Below are 19,944 nucleotides of genomic sequence, written 5' to 3'. Positions count from 1 at the left end.
AAACCCCCTGGCGCGAAGCGCACCTCTCCCCTCGTTCCGGACGGGGGCGCTGGGCCTCGGACAGGAGGAAGGAATACACAGTTAGAGAGAGAGGTGTTTTCCCTTGTACTGGACAAGAGAAAACAGGACATTCCAATGAGCCCTGGTTGCCAGTTTCATGCTGGGAGGCTGATTTATTGGTGTTTCTTCGGGGGAGGGGGTGGGATGAACCTGTGACTCCCTATAAAGCAAGACGTTCATTAAACTCCCCCCCACCCCCGCAAAACCCAGGAAAATTGATGGACGAAAAGTAGGGGATGGAGTGCAGACACACAGAGAGAGAGAGAGAGAGAGAGAGAGAGAGAGAGAGAGAGAGAGAGAGAGAGAGAGAGAGAGAGAGAGAGAGAGAGAGAGAGAGAGAGAGAGAGAGAGAGAGAGAGAGAGAGAGAGAGAGAGAGAGAGAGAGAGAGAGAGAGAGAGAGAGAGAGAGAGAGAGAGAGAGAGAGAGATATGAGGGAAAGGACACCTAAAAAAAAAAGCTATTAGAGAGAGAGAGAGAGAGAGAGATTCCTCTCTAAAGCAGTGGTTCTTCAAAGAGGGGTCTAGGGACCCCCAGGGGTCATTGAAGGGCTTCCAGCGGGTCCCCAGCTAAATAAGTTAAAAATAGCATCAAAATTAGTATAACCACTTTAACCCTATAAACATCAGCTATTTCAAAATAGCAGATCTACAAGCTCACAACAAGCTATATTGTAGATCTGCTGCAAGTCTTGAAAAAATATGACACATTTTGAACATTTTGGAAAAACATTAACCACACAAATCTCCTATGGGGGTTCCCCTGGCACAAAATATTTTCAGATGGGGAAAAAGTTTGACATGAAAAAGTTTGAGAAACCACCGAACTAAGAGAGGGCGATTCCACTCTAAAGTGGGTGTTGAGAGGGAACAGAATGAGGTGAGGATGAGGGAGGAGGATAAGGAATATAGAAGAGGAAGGAGGGATGATGGAGAGGGTGTGGGGAGGATGGAGAGGGAGAGCTAAGAAGCGGATATGAGTGATGGGGCTAACGGAGAGAAAGGGAGAGAAGGGGGGTGTCTGTGGAGTGAAAGAGGGGAGATGGACAGCAGGGCAGAATCGGCTCTGATGAATCCGGGTTGCTTTCAGATTTATACAGAGTTGCGGCTGTCATTATACATCAACCAAGGAAAAGAGCGGAGAAAAGCATTATGAGGCCTTTGGGCTCCACGCACGTTGAGTGAATGTGTGTGTGTGTGGTATCTCCCGCTCACACGGCCCTCGCCATCTCTTCCAAAACAAACTCGCGGCACGCCTCACTTGATCTGACGCAGACGGAACACACTTTGCCCCGTGGTGCGGCGGTAACATCCACCCACGCACCCTTCCAAAAACCAGGTTCTTTTTGTTTTTCATGAACGCCGCCAAGTTGAGAGACGCCGCTCGGACCACCCAGGACCACCCAGGACCCAGTAGCCGGGGAGCCGCTTTGATGTGGCACTAGCATATGTGTGGTGTATGGGTATAACCTCTGGTAAAACACACTCGCAAAAACACACTTTTAACTGCCTCCTGTGTGGCGTCATTAGTCCTCATCCCTAAAGCAGTAGGATTGCTTAGAGAGACAGAAAGAGAGAGAGAGACAGAGAGAGAGACAGAGAGATAGAGAGAGGGAGAGCGGGAGAGGGAGAGAGAGAGAGAGAGAGAGAGTGGCAGCCACCTCCTGTGCCAGGCTGTGCCAGGCGGCAGATATTGGAGCCGTATGGTCACCCTGAGGGAGGTTGAAACCTGCCCAGTCCAACCACATCTCAATTAACCAATTAAGTTCAAAAGTTAACAGGGGGCTAATTAGAGGGAATAGTGCTGAGCTACTCGTTTTTAATCTGCCTTTTCCTCACTAGCAGCCAGGCATGTCTGTGTCCACGCGGCCCGGTTTGGCTGTGGTGCCCGCTTTGCGTCGGCGGAAAACATGGCACGCAATCTATGCCTTAGTCACCCATCCATCCCCATAGCCGAGACATAAAAACCAATGGATTTTAGATTGCTCGGTCATCCGCTGTACGGCGTCCCAGTCCCAGATCAACAGCATTCCGTGTTCTGGTTTCCCACCAGAACCAGTGAACCATGAAAATCCTGTTGTTGTTTTTTGAAAATGTGAAACCTGTGACAGATTGGTTGGAAAGTGTGTGTGTGTGTGTGTGTGTGTGTGTGTGTGTGTGTGTGTGTGTGTGTGTGTGTGTGTGTGTGCGTGTGTGCGTGTGTGCGTGTGTGCGCGTGGTGCGCGTGTATGCGTGTGTGAGTGTGTGGGGCATTAGATTTTAGTCATATCCTGTAGATGGGGTTTAATCTAATTTCAACCTGGTGTCCCTATTTTTGGCATACATTTGTCATACATATGTAGACCTTTTTTAAATTGAATACTGTATTAGTCAGAACGTGGTTAAGGCTAACAGATTAAGGCTAAAAGGATAACGCAAAAAAGTCCTGGGGCCTTGTTTCCATTGTGGTCCGACTCCTATGTATTCAATTCATCAACATAGCATAAAGAAAATACACAACAATACATGTCATCAACAAATACAAACACTATATACGAAATATATATTTCTAAATATTTCCAAAATATGGAGAAATGAGAAAAAGGAAATCACAACACATTGCGAACTTGTAGATCTGCTATTGTCACTATTTTTTAAATGGGGCTTTAGTGGTTAATGGATACCAAATGGGAAGTTTTAGTGCCTTGCTATTGGCTTGTCGGAGTGTCATTTTTTAAATGTAGTTTTTAACAGCGTCATATTAATTACTGGAGGCTGAGGCGCTGTTTGCTGACGTGAAGTGCCTCTGGCCAAAACGTGTTTGTACAAGTACACGTGACGTGTGTGCCCGGCCGCGTTCGGGAAGGGATCGGTACAGGCTATTGGCTGCTGTCGCCAATAAAAGAAAATATATGTGGGATGTATGATACAATTATTGCACGTCCCCTTTGAGCCCTGCAGGCAAATATGCCATGGTGCTTAGAAAAGAGAGAAAGGGAGAGACACACACACACACACACACACATACACACAAAGAGACAGAGAAAAGGGTGTGAGAGAGACAGAGAAATAGGCGAGAGAGAGAGAGAGAAAGATTGAGAGATTCTTTTTTGACTCGGTCTTGATTCCATTGAGGGTATATATCTTTCCACTCTAATTTCAACAGCTGTCTCTTAAGGAAATGATTATTCATTTGTTTGTGTGAGCTTGATTCAGCCTCAATGATTATGTGTATGTGAGTGTCACTGTGCGTGCGCCGTGCGTGTGTGTGTGTGTGCGCGGGCGGGCGCACGTGTGCGTGCGTGTGTGAGAAAGAGAGAGAGCTCTCTCAGATGTTGCGACTCAGCAGCATGAGGGGTGAAGGACTCCCCTGGACTCTCATGAGTGGGGAACCCAGGAGGATTCCTCCCCCTTTCCTGTCTTCCTCCTACGTAGCCCCCCCCCCCCCCCCCCCCCCCACTCATCTCTTCCTCTGCGAGGCCCGACAATGCTGGGAAAGAATTGTGTGTCATTAACGAGGAGACCGAAATAACGTTTATGGTTCTCGAGCAGAGCCTCTGAAACCATTTTCCATATCGGTGCAACTGCACAGGCCCTATGGGGGAGTAAATCGGATTTTCTCCTCCCCGTGCCAATGGCAAACATCATGGGAAAGAAAACAGATTGGATCGTTAGAAGATGGGCTGACACAGCTGTGGGCGGCTCTTTCTTGTGTGTGTACGCTGTGAAAGCCTGAGTGTTAATTTAACTCTGAGCAGTGTACAAAATGTAACCCAAATGTACCCTTACGGGTACATTTGGGTTACATTTTGTACACTGCTCAGAGTTACAAATGGATAAACGAACACTGAGGATTTTACTGTGTACGTGTTTGCGTGTGTGTGTACGTGTGTGTACGTGTGTGTGTGTGTGTGTGTGTGTGTGTGTGTGTTTCTGTGTATGTGTGTCAAGGGAGAAAGAAAGAGACTGAGTACACATGTGCATGTTTTAACGCGCGTTTATGATCACGGGAGAGGGAACAACAGATGAGAGAGAGAGAGAGAATGGGAAGAGCCAGAGAAAGCGAGTCGCACATGTGGACGCTTTGGCGCGCATGTGTGTGCACTGGGCGAGCGAGATGGATGAGCCCCGCTATGATAATCACAATTTTCATGCCTCAGGAATAAGGAGCCGGAACGCGGCGAATGAACGGCCCTGAAACATCCCCCATCTTTCTACCGCCACCCCACCCCAACCCTCCCACTCCTCTTGTAACAATGGGCGAGTTAACAAGCACACTCACCAAAGTTTGGACAGATAACAAATGGTTCTCCTTGAGGAGTGTATAGCCGTCCTGTATACAGAAAGGAAGCGCCGCCGGCCCTGGGAGCTCTCAGCGAAATGTCAAAGCCGTTTTTATTGGCCATTTCATGAGAAACGCTCGCGGTTCTTTGGTTCCGTTTTGTTTTCTTTAATTCGGACGGACGCAGAGAGCAAAATGTTGTAACAGGTAGCAGGAACAGGGAAGATTTAATGAAGTTTAAAAAAAATAAGTGGGGGGAAAAATGTAATTAAAAACCAGTGTGGCGAGAATAACAAGGCGGGTTTGGACTGAAAATACTGACTACTAGGGAGTGTGGTTCCAAGGAAAGCAGTTTCCTTTCTGGAATAATGTGGGTTTCCTGTGACGTTATGAAATGTTTAAACCTGAAGCGGTTGGAGTTTGAGTGAGAGACTGAATGGAGGGGACATTTGAACACATTTAGCATTATGTCATGGGCGAGTGTGTGGGTGTGTGTGTGGCCTGGCTGGTCCTACTGTGTTCTTTTTTGTTGGGGTGATGACGAGACACTTATGTCCTCGTCCTCCCACCTCCATGAATCCCAGCCTGGAATGTCTGCCTGTCTCCTTATGTGTCTACATGCCCAGTTAGGAGGCCGGTGACTCAGCACCCTCCTCCACTTTCACACGGAACACAGTGAGCCCTCCCACCGGTGCGGTCCAGGTCCATTTCAGCGGCCCCTGCCAAAGCTACAAGCTTTGCTGTCTTTGTCTGTACCCTTCCATGATACCACCACCGACGAGGAGCTCCAGCTCAAGCTATTTTCTGTCCTCCTCGCCTGGACAGTCCATGTCCAGGCCTTTTTTTTAGGGAGTTTGAACCCGAGGCACAGCTCGCCTCGCCCTCGCCAACCCCCCGGCTTGACATTGAAAGCTCACATTGTCTGCAAAACGTTACACTTCTGGCCTTCGTGTTAGCAAATATCTGCTCCGGCGCTGTGTGTCCAGCCCCGTATTTACCATGCCTATAAAATGTGTCTTCAGTAGGGAACATTTCCAGACATTGCTCTCCCCTCCCGCCTACCCACCAACACAACCCGACCCCCCCCCCCTCCTACCGCCCTCCCCCACTGTTGGCACAGGAGTGAAAATATTTTTGGGCGAGCGGTGGAGCCCTCTTTTGACAATGAGAAACCTCTGTCGGCCTGACAGGGCTTTATAAATGATTAATTGTGGTAAATGTGAGGGAGAATGCTCCCACCGGGGAAGACTGGCGCGGTAGGTGTGTGTGTGTTTGTGTGCGGGGGGGGGGGGGGGGGGGGGGGGGGGGGTTGTATGGCATGTGTTCCCTCCATCGCCTTGTCGGGACGGCTGAATCATTTTCACACACTGCCAACTGAACGCGCAAACAGTGGGTCGCGCCAGATGAGCATATATCTTTAGGATGTCTGGATCCTCATTGACTTAGCTGCACGCTAGTAGAACGAAAAATATCCCTCTGAAACTTTCTTCCCAGACTTGTGTGGTAAGTCTGTGCAATATGACCTCAAAGCAATATTACGATTATTTCAAATGTTTGCCTCTATTACCATGAATGAACGATTATAATTTTTCTTTTTTGAAAATAGCCGATCTACATTATAATACAGGGTTAAGTGGTTAATCAGACTAATTGATTTAGTTGATTATAAAAAATCGATTGGAAGGTTTTTGAATCGATTCATTGATATATAAGAAGAAAGAAAAGAAAAAAAGTTCTATATAAGTCGGTTATTGGTCCTAAATATCGGTTTCCATATATTTCCGGTTAATTGCCCAGCCCTAGTGTGTGGCCTCCACTGTGGTGAGCCTGAACCAGATCAACTTGTTCTCTTTAGGCTCCGTGCCAAGGCGAGACTATCCAGTTGGGCTAATTTGTTTAGGATTAGAATCTCTTATCCCTGTCGTGTCCAACTCGTATGTCATATAAACAGCTGGGCGAGGTGGTGGGAGAGCTTCGACCGCCCCCTGTAAGCCAATTCTATTTGTGCAACATATTTGAAAAAGAAATTCCCAGAAACCCTCTCACAGAGCCCCCACCCCCGGAGTCACAAGCAAGTAGCTGACCACGGAGCCACTCCACAAACACGGGCTGCCAACTTACTCAAGACGACCACAACACGCTCTCACACACACCAACACGAATAGACACCACACACACGCTCTTCTTTCTTCGATCCTGCCTCGTGCCTCTTCGGAACCGTCTTTCTACCTCTGCTCACTTCTGGACGTGCGTCCACACCCTTTTCTCTCTCTCTCTCTCTCCATCCATCCATCTGCTTCTGCCTCTCACTCCAGTTCTCCCACCCCCGTGGTGACCACATCCACTAAAGTCACTCCACAGGCACGCAGTGTGGAGAGTGATGCAGGCGTGTGCTGCTGGCACTTTCCCCCCCACCCCTGCACTGGGCCAGGCTCCAGGACCGTACTGCGTGGTCTCTCTCTCTCACTCACTCTCCTGATTCCAATCAGATGAGCCCCCCCGCCAGGAGTCTCGGAGGACGGGAGGTCCGCTCCGCTCCCCGCCCCCGAGCCGGAGCCCAGCCACCCACCCAACCCAAAAACAAAACCCACACAAAGCCCGGTGGGAGGGAGATTGTCAAGCAAGGGGCAGCGGTGCAGAAAAAAAAAAGAAATAACACAAAAAAGGCCAGGCGCTACAGTTGTTTCCGAACCAAGGATGAATTTGGCTACCAGTTGCGCTAATGTTTTCAAGATGACTATGACTGTTTGAAGGAAATCCCCCCACTTTAGTAGCCATCTGAAATTCCTCCTGTGTTTTATTGTGAGGAAGTAGGCGCTGGGTTAGTCAGCGGCCCTCCAGGGTAGCGTGTACAGTCTGTCTGGGACCGTTGGTGTGAGCAGTCGCTGGCTCCAGTTGGAGATCCCCCCCCACTCGCCTCCGTTACAAGAGAGGTTCTAGAAGTGTGTGATTTGTATTTATGTCTGTATTACGCGCGTGTAAAGTCTGCCTAGCGTCCGTCTGAATTTCTGGGCAGAGCATGGAACAGTTCAGCCAGAGGAAGCTCTAATCAGAAAGACATTGTCACAGAAAAGGAAAGAAAAACCCCTTTCAAGATTAATTTCCTGCTTGCGCTATGTTTCTCCTTGGTAAGTAAAGACTCCAAGATGTCTCTCTCTATTTCTTCAATTCCTTTCCTTCTTCCTCATTCTCCACTCCTAAAACTCGTGTTTCTCAAAGCGGAGAGGAGTGTTGATCGAGGATCACAAGCTCAAGAAAGTTTGCGATGATTTTATGCGCTTTCGAACCGGTCTCGGATCAACACCCCTTGCTCTCTGGGATGGTTTATGATTTTGGCGCCTACTTTTGCTGTGTCAGTGAGCTCAGTTCAACTGAGTGCCAGAGATCGCTACCGCAAAAGCCAGCCGCAGATTTTACGCCGGCTCGTGTGGGGGGAAATGAAGGGGCCGATGTATTATTTTCGTCTTTGATCATCTGGCGCTTGCTTATATTGATGTAATTTAGTTGAGACGGGGTTTGGAGGGAGTATGCTCTCTCGTGGGAGATGACATAAGGGTAGAGAGAGTGAGCAGTGATCACAAAGCACATGCTTTAGAGGTTTATAGAGGCTGGCTGCGACACAGTACTTTACGTCAACTGACTCAAGCTTACGTCTGATTTATAAGTGGGTGCCGCACCAAAAATAGCCGATTTACAAATTGTAGATCGGCTATTTTCATTGCGCGACACCAGCACACCACTATGTATGAATCATCATCAGACTTTATTGACCCTGGGAAAGGGGAGGAAGCTGCTCTCAGACACTGCTCTGTGTGTGTGTGTGTGTGTGTGTGTGTGTGTGTGTGTGTGTGTGTGCGTGTGCGTGTGCGTGTGCGTGTGTGTGTGTGTGCGTGCGCGCTGTGGGTGCGTGTGTGTGTGTGTGCATGTGTGTGTATTTCAATCTATCAGCATACCTTCCTCTCCTCCCTCACCGGTGTTTGCTGAGCAGTGAGCTGTGGAGAACAGGTTGATGCAGTCACACCTGCGCTCTCTCTCTCTTTCACTCTCTCTCTCTCCCTTTCAATTGTCACTGTCTCTCTCTCGTCTGTCTGGTCTCCTTGTCTAGACGACGCGTCCATCCGTCCCTTCAGGCGGCCGTCGGTGGATGACACAGCGAGAGGACGACTTCCTCAGCTCGTTTTTCAAGAGCAGCTGGGGATATACGATACGTGGCGAAAATCCTGTTGTTAACTGTATCTCGTCCTAGACAATAGATGCAGTCATGTGTGTTCCTTGGCGTACGCGTGGGCGGGGGTGCGAGCGAGTGCGTCTCCCCAGAAGGGAATGTCGATCTGAAAAAGAACATCGCGTCGTGGGTGGATGAACAACTCTCGTTCTTTCTCTTCACTTTGTTGGCCCGGGCTTCAGTCTGGATCCAGTGTTATTACTGTGAACGTGAAAGGCACATCAACATCAACGACAACCACTCACCCCGGTGTCAAATTAACAGGCATTGGGAGCACAATCGCAGCCCAAAACGTGTCACAAATTATGACACCTACCTTTATTTACCCAGGGTAGGTGCCAGGCATGAGTGCTCTTTTTCAGCAATGCCCTGCACGCATGCACACACTACACACACACACACACACACACACACACACACACACACACATTAAAACCTTGGAACTGCCCAATACAACCACAGTCTTATAGTGTTGGCCGCTGAGTAGCTCCACTGGAGCAGTTGGGGGCTCAACGGCACTCAGTGGTGGAAACTAACTAAGTACATCTACTCAAGTACTGTTATTGAGTACAATACTTGAGTACCGTACTTAACCGAACCTTTCAAACAGGGGTCCGGTGCAGATAGATAGATAGAGACCGCTCTGACCGTTGACCGGCTGCATCTGCCCACTGCTGTTCTAATGGTTCGCATGCAGCCTCCTCGCCTCCAGCGCTGTTTCCCAGTTGTTCCCATGGCAACCGCGCCTTCTTCCCTGCCTGCTCCGCCTCCCCGCCTGCTGTTCACTCCAGGCCATCAGTGGGGGCCTTCTACACAGACCTGTGTGTGTGCATGTGCATGCGTGCGTGTGCACGTGTGCGTGTGTGTGTGTGTATGCGTGCGTGCGTGTGTGTGCGTGCATGCGAGCCAGCCTCTTCCATCCCTTACACCCACGCTGTAGAGAGGATGTAGTGCTATAGCCTACATTTGTGGATGTTTGCCTATACTGTATGCATACGTGTGTGCGTGTGTGCGTGCGTGAGTGCGTGTGTGTGTGATGTTGACAACAACTGAGGGAGAAGGTGGGGTTTTAGATGTCAGGGAGGGAGGTGGGGAGGTCCCCGCCCCCCGCCCCATGCGTCCCCCCTCCTTTAATTCTCTAATAGGATTAATCTCCATCCCTGTCAGGGATCGGTGCCGATTAGGACACACATGACCCCCGCACATTTCTTAAGCGGCCGTACTAGACTTAAGACCCGGAGAAATAAATAAACAGCGCTTCTAAAAAAAAAACAAGAAAAAACAGAAAAGAAAAGAGAAAAAAAAGAAGCCTGGGCATGCAGAGAAAACACACGTTACAAGGAGCTGGCTCTGGCAGTGGCAGGCTCGGCGGATCCGTGTCGGCCCTTTTAATAAGCTACTAAGTAAACAGTGTGGCGGGCACCAGCGCCGAATGCTCTCACGCCTCTGACCTCCGCTCCACTTCACCTACGTTTGCTTTGGTTGGCAACGGGCGCCCACCCCAGAAAAAAAAAGAAGCAGCGCCTGGCCTGGCCCCCGGGCCAGCCCAGCCCAGCCCAGCCCCTGCTTTTACAACCTGTGTGCTTTCTCACCAACACCTCTCTGATTCATTAGGCCAGTCAGTGGTTCTCAAACACTTTAAAAGCCAAAGACACCTAAATCGATGTGTATTTGGCTGCGGACCCCCATATGAAAAGGTTTTGTAGAGACCCCTTAAGCGAAGATTTGTGTTGTTATTTTTTTTTCAAAGTTATTAACATTTTTTTCAAGATTTGTTGTCTTAAGTGCAAAATAGGTTTTAAATGTAATGCTATAATATGATTAATTTAACTGGGGGGATCCCCTGGAACCCCCTCAAGGTCCCCGGGGGGGGGCTCCGCACCTTACTTTGAGAACCACCACATTAGGCCTTGTTTAATAGGGAGGCGGTGCAGGGAGAGGGTAGTGTGTATGAGCATCCTGTCATAAGACAGACAACAAAAGAGAGAGAGAGAGACAAAGAGAGAGAGAGACAGAGAGGGAGCTTTGACTAGTTTAGTGCTCAGTGGGAGATCCCTGGCTGCAGTCAGCAGGTCATGACACAGAGAGGGCGGGGTCAAGGCCTGTGAGTGACAGGCTATGAAGTCAGCAGTGCGCCAACAGGACAGAGGTGATGTCTGTAGTCATCATCATTCTGTGTCCACCACTGTGCCGTCTGCCCCTCCTCCTCCTCCTAAACCCTAGCCGATGGCTGGTGTTATTCCAAATACGGGACTTGGGGTCAATTCTAATGGTAATCATGCATGGTTAACCTGTAAGCGAGCCGGTTTTGTAGCCCCAAAAGATGCAGATGCCTGCCGGTCTGTCCCTCCATCTGTCTGTCTGTCCCCAACTTTGGTCCCAAACAACATATCTCTGCTGTCGGGCCGAAACCAGCTATGTCCAAAATATGAACTTTTCAGGAAATGAAAAAAAATAAAACATGTTTTTAGAACAACATAATAATGCCTCATCAAAGTTGGTACCGTGACTTTATACATTGTCAGATACTGTGTCCTTGTATTATCATCACTTTACCCAAATACAGCTCAAGCAGAGTTGGGAGGTTTTTGACCATTAATGTGGATGTAGGTTTTTTTTTCCCGTCATTCTAATCAATGATGGACAAAACAAGTTAGCTGGTTTGAGTGACAGTTTGAGGATCCAATGGAGTTAGGGGATTTAGTCAGAAGCGCTCTTTAATACATTTCATTGGTTCAATATTTGTAAAACCCCCACACTTCGTGTTCAATAGCACTGATTTATTAAAATAAATAAAAAAGTAAAAAAATGGCCATAGCTGGTTTCTGCCGACAGCAACGATATCCCAAAATGTAGGCTACTTGCTGGATGGACTTGGAATTCGCTGTGCAGCTTCACGCTTCTGGAGGACGAACTCTACTGATTTTGGACGCCAAGATATCTCATAATCTAATAGGCAGATTGCAGGATCAACCCGACTGATTTCGATTCCTCTAGCGCAGTACTTTTCAACCATTTTCATATCAAGGTCCACTATTTATTCGGCATTTGGAGCCACAGACCACCATTTGATGAGATGCCTCTCAGACCCAAAACTTTGAATATTTTGTTATCGTTGGATGAATAAGATTTGGTCCACAATTCCATGCTGTACTGATGTGATATCATAGGAGAGACAACAAACGTTGATCTATAAGGTGCTGTTAGTGGGGCTTCTAGACTCTTAGTCTTGTTAAATTTCAAAGCTCCCCGTGCGACACATTCAGATGCCCTAATCTACTGCTCCATCTCCATCTTTACCTTTGAGGATACTGTCCTCTCCTCTCCTCTCCTCTCCTCTCCTCTCCTCTCCTCTCCAGTCTCCTCTCCTCTCCTCTCCTCTCCTCTCCTCTCCTCTCCTCTCCTCTCCTCTCCTCTCCTATCCTCTCTCCTCTCCTCTCCTCTCCTCTCCTCTCCTCTCCTCTCCTCTCCTCTCCTCTCCTCTCCTCTCCTCTCCTCTCCTCTCCTCTCCTCTCCTCTCCTCTCCTCCCCTCCCCTCTGAAGCGGGGGTTTTGGTGTCTTTTTCTCTTTGTCACTCTGCATCTGGATTTCCCCTTCCCCTGTCTCTAGGGTAGGCCCTGTTAATAATGCAGAAGGATTAGGTGATTCATGTGGGCCGGGGAGAGCTGGGGCTCTTTCGGGGTGATGGGCAGAACAGGGGCGGCTCCTCCCAGCAGCCCCCCAGTAGTACGGTAGCCTGGGCGAGAGAGAGAGGGATGAATGGCTGCTCTGGCATTAATTAAATTAAGATCATTTCTCACCGTTTAGATTATGCTTTTACGTGTCTCAGGAGAGACCAGAAATTAGAATGTCCAAGATGGAAAGGTTGACGATTTTGACAAGTTGCTCTATTCCATCTTTATCTTGTGCTGCCATACTGGGTGGTGCAGGATAACTGGATATACTATGGATGGAATGTGTCTGTTACTGGATAGATGGTGTCTGAACTGGATAGATGGTGTCTGTAACTGGATAGATGGTGTCTGTAACTGGATGGGTGGTGTCTGTAATAGGGATGGGACGATATGAAAATTACATATAATTGTTAATCGCAATTACAACGATATTATCGCGATAATCAAAATATTCTTAAAACTTCAAATGCCACTTTTCTTAATCTCTTAAACCCCCAGCATCCCTATTCTGGGGGGAACATTCGCCAAAAATTGCAGATCTACAAAGCTCACAACACGTTGTGAGCTTTGTAGATCGATCGGCTGTTTTGGGGCGAATCGATTTCTGAGTGAAATCAGTGTTAATTTTGACAGCAAATTCTGATTTAGTCTTAGTCTTAGTCTTTTGAATGACACACCATTTAGTGTCTGCTTCTCAGACTCCTACTTTAGTCATCTGAAATTGTCTTAGTCTAGTCTTTGTCGACTAAATGTCGAAATCTTAGTCTTTTAGTCTCTTAGTCTTAGTCAACAAAATGAACACTGAGTGAAATAAGAGCATACCAAATGCACTCTTTACAGGTCCGTTTTTTATCAAGTACAGGGTTTAAGTGGTACTGAATTTGCAGCTCAACAAACAGAGGAAAATTCCATGATACGATTATTGTGTGTGTTACTGTGTTTTTTTTTACCACGATAAAGGATAATAACGATTATCGTCCCATCCCTAGTCTGTAAGCAGTTGGTGTCTGTAACTGGATGGATGGTGTCTGTAAGCGGATAGTGAGTTGAGTTCCACATACTGCGGGTCTGCAAGGTGGTCTCCATGGAGATTGGAGTGACAAGCGGTGGCAGGGAAACATGGAGGAAATGAGGGATAGTTCACAGCACAATCAACCCTTACAGGTCCACAGTCGTCCACTTTTACCACTCTCACAGAGTTGACTGTACACAGAGGATTTTACTGTGTGGTTTACTGCAGGTGTGATTCTTATCATAATCGGGCCTGTTGTGTGCCCCCCCGCCCTCATGTAATGTATACGTTCACCTTAGCATCCATATATACCTGGCTGATTGGCCACACGGCTTTAGCCATTGTTACTGCTATCACTGAAGCATGGCGTCAAGCTAAGGCGTTCCATCCCCACCACCGGCACGTCCACATAGGCAAACTATAGGCAATAATTGCCTTATAGGATTGGGATCCTTTAGGATTTTAACCATTCCTTAACGATTCCCTCTCATGTTGTCACATAAGCTCTGGCACAATTCCCACAGGTTATTAAAAGCAAAAATGGGTCACTTAAGTCAGAATTCCTCAGAAAAGGGAGTTATAGAATCTCAAGAAGGGGAAGTGGTCCCTGTATGTGTCCGCCACCCAGCACAACAGTGGTCCCCACTCCCCAGGTTGATTCTTGAAGCCTCAGTTTATACTTAGTTGCGTGCCTGCTCACAACGCATCACGAATGTGACGCGTTGTGAGCCTGTATACGTATATCTGCTATTTATGGCACGCAACACCAGTGTGCAACTTAGCACAAACCAGGCTTTAGTCAGGGTGGTGGTCCATTGTTCACAATCAGTTGAACACTTGGCAAGGGGCAGCAAAATGTGGTCCAACTATTCAAAAACGAGCCTTTTGCCGAGAAATACTGTATATCAATCACGATCTTCAGCAACACCATGCCCCCTTTCTGTGTGATACATTAAGTATTTATTTTTACACATATTTTGTTCCTCATGTGGAACAAACCTCCCTCTCTTTGCCGTGTGGTTTTTTTCTTCTTTCTCAAATCCTGGAAACCATTTTATGTTGCAGCTGTAAATGTGCTCATTAAATAGTACGGTGTCTGTTATGCATTTACCTTGTCCACATGTGAGTGCTATACAGGTCTCTCTCTCTCTCTCCTTACCTCTCTCTCTGTCTCTTTCTTTATGTCGCTCTCTCTCTTTCTCTCTGTCTCTCTCTCTCTTTCTCAGTGTCTGTCTCTCACGCACACACGCACGCACACGCACACACACACACACACACACACACACACACACACACACACACACACACACACACACACACACACACACACACACACAGGATGGGTTTAAGTGGTTTTGGAGGTAGAAGTTTGCTCCGCAGGCTGAGCGTTGTGAGATAAGCTGAGGGATTGTGGGGGATTTCCACCTGTCTGGACCTATGGCACTGGAGGAGGAGGTGTGTGTGTGTGTGTGTGTGTGTGTGTGTGTGTGTGTGTGTGTGTGTGTGTGTGTGTGTGTGTGTGTGTGTGTGTGTGTGTGTGTGTGTGTGTGTGTGTGTGTGTGTGTGTGTGTGTCTGTGTGTCTGTGTGTGTGTGTGCGTGTGTCCATGCGTGCGTGCGTGCGTGTGTGTGTATGCACAAATGTGTGTGTGTGTGTGCATATTTTCACGTCTGTGGAGACTCTTAGTGTGTAGTGCGTGTGTGTGTGTGTTGTCTGGGCTCCCTACCTGTCACACTGATTAAGACTTTCCACCCTGCAGCTCTCACAGAAGGGTTGATTTGACGTTTAGATTGATTGATTTATGGCGAAAGGAAATCACAGCAACTATGATCGCATCAGGCAAACGCAGCAACAATCCTCAGTTTTAATTTAACTCAGAGAGTGCATGTACACATGTTACCAAATGGAGCCGTAACACTCTCTGAGTTACAAATGTATACATTAACAATGATTTTGCTCTCTTAAGGATACGTTTTCACACCCTCCCTCAGAGTTAAGTTGACACTCACAATTTTTCAGACTGCACTAGGTCCTCCAAAGCTAGTGTGTTCGCATGCGCACGCAGGCACCGGCGCGCGCGTGTGTGTGTGTGCGTGTGTGCGTGTACGGTGCGTGCGTGCGATTATGCCTGCCCTCACCCAGTCATTCTCATGCATATGCATTAAAGAGACTTCATGGCTATGTGACTTGGGGGAAATGAATGTGTAAAGTGCCGGGGCGCCCGGGGGCCCCCTTGCTCAAGTGTGCCGGCGGCGGGGGTGCGTAATGGGAACGCAATTTAAGTGGCGGTTAATCAGTGTGTTTTCTCTGCCCTTTGCTCCGCAATGCATAATAGACATTCAGCCCTCGCGGTAGCACGGGCGTCGCTGCGAATGGTCAATTACTCATGTAGTCCCTCCGTTAAACACACAGTTCAGCCAGCCGGGGACAGATTGCCTCGCCGGTTCCATTATTGTGTGGAGAGGAACAAAAAAAACACAGAAGCAACATTATACAGTATGCCTGAAGAAAGGAGCGAGGGAGATACAGGAAGAAGGTGTTGTGTGTGTGTGTGTGTGTGTGTGTTGTGTGTGTGTGTGGGTGTGTATGGGGGGGGGCAGAACAGAGACTTTACAGATAGATAGATAGATACAGAGAGATAGTGAAATGAAAGAGGCTTAGAAGAAGAAAAACACGTATGTATGTGGATCTGGACATAGAGGAGAGGAGATGAGAAGGAGAGGAAAGGAGAGAAGAGGTTGGAGAGGAGAGCGGTTGTAAGAAAGCCCCGGGTGAAAAGACTGGATGAATGGGGCCAAAAAAAGCTGAAAAGAAGAGAGGGAAGAGTATAGGATTGTCAGAGGGAGTTTGTGAGTCAGACAGAGGGAGAGGGTGGGAGGGAGGGAGGGAGAGGGTGGGAGGAGGGAGGGAGGAGAGAGAGAGAAAGGCGGAGGCTGAAGTGGAGCAGAGCAATAAGAGAGATTGAGGGCATGAAAGTGAGAGAGATGGAGAGCATAAGATAATGGAGGGAAGGAGAGAAATTGAGAAAGGGACACCGGGGAATAGGAGCGAGAGAGAGAGAGAGAGAGTGAGAAGAGAGAGAGAGGAAGAGAGAGAGAGGGAGAGAGAGCGAGAGAGCATGAGAAAGTGTGTACTCAGCTGTGAGATGAGACCTCTGTCTGCCATGGGGAGAGGAGAGAGAGAGAGAGGAAAATACGAGTGTCTGTGGACTGTTCTCTCTCTCTCTCTCTCTCTCTCTCTCTCTCTCCCCACCTCCCCCCCTCCAGACCAGCATTCAGATCTGCCTGAGTTAACACTTCTTCTCCCTTAAGGTCAGTGGAGTCCATGTGTGTACATGTCCTCGTATACAGCTGCGTCCAGCGCTGTGCTGTGCAGTGCTGTTACTGTAGACGTTCAGGTAGCCGCCACGCTGACTGAGTGTGACTCACTCTGAACTCCTGGCGGCGGGAGGCAGCAGAGGACGCCACGGTGTGAGCAGGCCCATCTCATTCGTCCCGTTCGATTCGCAGTCGTGTTATGTTATTCTAACTTAGTGGTTCTCAAACTTTTTCATGTCAAGGACCCCTCATAATATTTATGTATTTGGCCGCGGACACCCATATGAATATGTTGTGCCAGGGGCCACATTTGTTCTTGATTTTATGCTATTTTCAAATAGCAAGAGGCAGTGTTTGGAGTCAAAGTGGTTCAACAGATTTTGATGCTATATTAAGTATTTCTAAACTTTTAACTTATTTTGCTCACTGGAACCCATCAAGGAATCTGGATCATCAAGGAAACCTTGAGAACCAGTGTTCTAACTTTGTTTTTCTTTCTCTCTCTCTCTCTCCCTCCCTCTCTCTCTCTCTCTCTGACACCAGGCAGTGGACTGATGGGTAACTCGTCGGCCTCCTTCATGGGGAGCTTCCTGGCCAGCAGCCTGGGCTCCCCTCCCTCGCACCCGTCCCACCCGTCCCGGCCGCCCTCCTCCCCGTCCTCGCCCTCCTTCCGCGGCGGGACCCCATTCCGGCGCCTCGCAGATCTGGTTCCCCCACTCGCACGAAGGTATAATAACTCCAGCATAATGGTACACAAAGACTCATGTGTGTGGGTCACATACATAACAGCATGCATACATATCGTCACTGTCGGGTGGAAATCTTGTATGTCCAAAACCGTTGCTTTTCAGGAAATGGAACGACATTTTTCCAGAAATAGTGAAAATAGCCGATCTACAAGCTCAAAACGTGTCGCAATGCGACACGTTTTGAGCTTGTAGAGCGGCTATTTCACAACTTTTACTCGACACTCTTGTACTCTAAGTAGGCGTTAATTGACGCAAAAACATGAAAAGTTTAAATATGGAGATACAAGGTTTCTGCCCGACGGCGACGATACACACAGCAGGCACACACACCCTCTCTCTGCCTGACCGCGCTGACGAGCAAACGCGGAGATCTCGTGTCTCGGATCAGGCCAGCGTTGGGGGACGGAGCTTAGCGGAGTGTATTGTTACTCTTGACAGCGTGTATTCTTAGCCGGCGTTAGGTTTCCACTGAAAGGACCGGCTTGTAATCGTCTAGCGAGAGCCGCGTCTTCCCACCCTTTTATTTGGGCCCAGGAATAGTCCCGGGATCCAGTGTGTTCGTGTTTTTTTCTTTTTGGATGGGGAGCGCAGGGTCAAAAAGTTCAGCCAAGGCATCTTGCGGTATTCGGTTCACGTCAGCAAGAATGTCGCCCGGGGCCCTTTGAGCGGCACACGCACACACACACACACACACACGCACACGCACACAACACACACACACACACACACACACACACACACACACACACACACACTCACACTCACACTCACACTCACACTTGCATGCGTGGGCCAGTAAAAGTTGCAGTGACTGCAGAGCTTTGAGCTTCCCAGCCAAGCACTGACACAACCCGACCACACACATGCACGCACGCCACACACACGCACGCACGCACACACACACACACACACACACACACACACACACACACACACACACACACACACACAACACACACACACACACACACACACACACACATACACACAAACATGCAGATCCTCACAGATACTGTTTTTGAATTTGAGATTTTATTTTCTTTGAGTAATATTTGAATTGTTTTTTTCCTTTATGACTTGCCCAAATAGGGACAGCCAGCGTTAATGTGGTTAAAACTGCCTTTTAAGTAAGGCAGATGAGTCAGGTTGGGGTATTTCAGGACTTTAGACACCAATGACACATGCAAACCTACCTAGTGTGCCCTCAGACGGACATACTTGATTTTGGACCCGTCCAAAACCTTTTGTCTTTTAAACAATGTTTCGGTAATTACACATCATAGAATAACAATCGAATGTCGTCAAGTCACTGTGAAGGTTTATTTCCAAGTTGACAGCCTCTTGTTATTCCAGCCATCATTCTCCTTCTCCTCTTTTTTTTTCTCTTTTCCTTTTATTTTTGAAGAATAGCCCAGCTGTTGGTTCATGGGGGAAAGCCAGCGGTGAGTGTGTGTTTGTTGTTTGTGGTGGTCAGTGACCAGAGGGGCTCCAATTGCGGTGTGTGTGTGTGCGTTGTGTGTGTGTGTGTGTGTGTGTGTGTGTGTGTGCGTGTGCGTGTGCGTGCGTGTGGCCTATATTGGGTAGTGCAGCTGGGATGCGGTGTGTTGTTGAGGAGGGTGGGAGGGAGGGACAGTGTGCTGAGCATGGGTTGGGGATGGGACCCCCCCCCTCCCCCGTCTCCCCCTGCCTCCCTCATACACACATACTGTACACAGACTACACACACACTGAGAGGGGGCTGAGTCACTGGAGTGCTGTGTCAGCGGACTCCAGATTTCTTTCACAAACACAGCAAGTGACTAAGGCCTGAGTTTATACTTAGTTGCGTGCGGGCGTCGCACAACGAAAATAGCAGATGTACAAGCTCACAACATGGCGCAAGCGCGACCCGATACGTGATTCCCCCATTGGTGAGTGTTTCCCCCCGCACACAGGATAGAGTCAATGTTTTCTTTTACCTTACAATAGCTGGCATTTTCATTGTCAAAGATTTTCAGCTTGTGGAAAAATAGAACAATATTAATAAGAGTGATGATGATAATGCCAAGCCTAATAAAAGTAATGGAGGTGATTATGACTGGGATTATTACTCAGTTGGCAATGGAGGCCATTATCTCTATGCGGTTTAATTGCATATAACGCACTAAGAGCATGATTGAATCCAGACTGTTCATCAACCACATTCAGCTGTCCCTCCTCAAGATAATTGCATATTGTCTTTTTCCCTGTTTTGCATAAAAAGCAAGTCATCAAACCAACGGCACAATTACCCTGGCCCTGGCGGAAACCACTGCACAACACACACAACACCAGTAACCTAACACTTTTTTTCATGGGATTGCTATTTTGTCTCGTGTTTTTAGTGGCTGCTTGAACGCATGCATCCATGCCAAGCATAGCCTACCCGTGCCTTCACGGTCTCCTGAATAGACGGTGCGTTTCTTTCTTTGTCCTGTCTGTGTTTCTGACACATTTCCAGGAGATTAAAGAGCTAAGATCTACCATGTACCGAGCGATAGACAACAATGCTCTCATTAACCACTTGCTAACCACAGTTGCTTGATGCAGATAAACACTTTCATAGCTGACAAGTGGGGTGTGCGTGTGTGTGTGTGTGTGTATATATGCAATCGAGAATAGAGGGCCATCA

General features: G+C 48.2%; 1 protein-coding gene across 1 annotated transcript in view; it reads left to right on the top strand.

Annotated features, from left to right (window-relative positions):
- Positions 1–19,944, top strand: part of bahcc1a (BAH domain and coiled-coil containing 1a) — a 104,585-nt gene that overhangs the window by 27,756 nt on the left and 56,885 nt on the right. Inside the window, 2 exon segments of the mRNA XM_080448481.1 lie at positions 17,089–17,222; positions 17,224–17,272. Of these exon segments, the coding sequence (XP_080304607.1) occupies positions 17,089–17,222; positions 17,224–17,272 (183 nt within the window).

This window comes from Gymnoscopelus braueri (genome assembly GCF_963280865.1).
Source record: "Gymnoscopelus braueri genome assembly, chromosome: 13".
Taxonomy (NCBI): domain Eukaryota; kingdom Metazoa; phylum Chordata; class Actinopteri; order Myctophiformes; family Myctophidae; genus Gymnoscopelus; species Gymnoscopelus braueri.
Note: the sequence above shows the minus strand (reverse complement) of the source record. Positions and strands in the feature narration are given on the sequence as shown.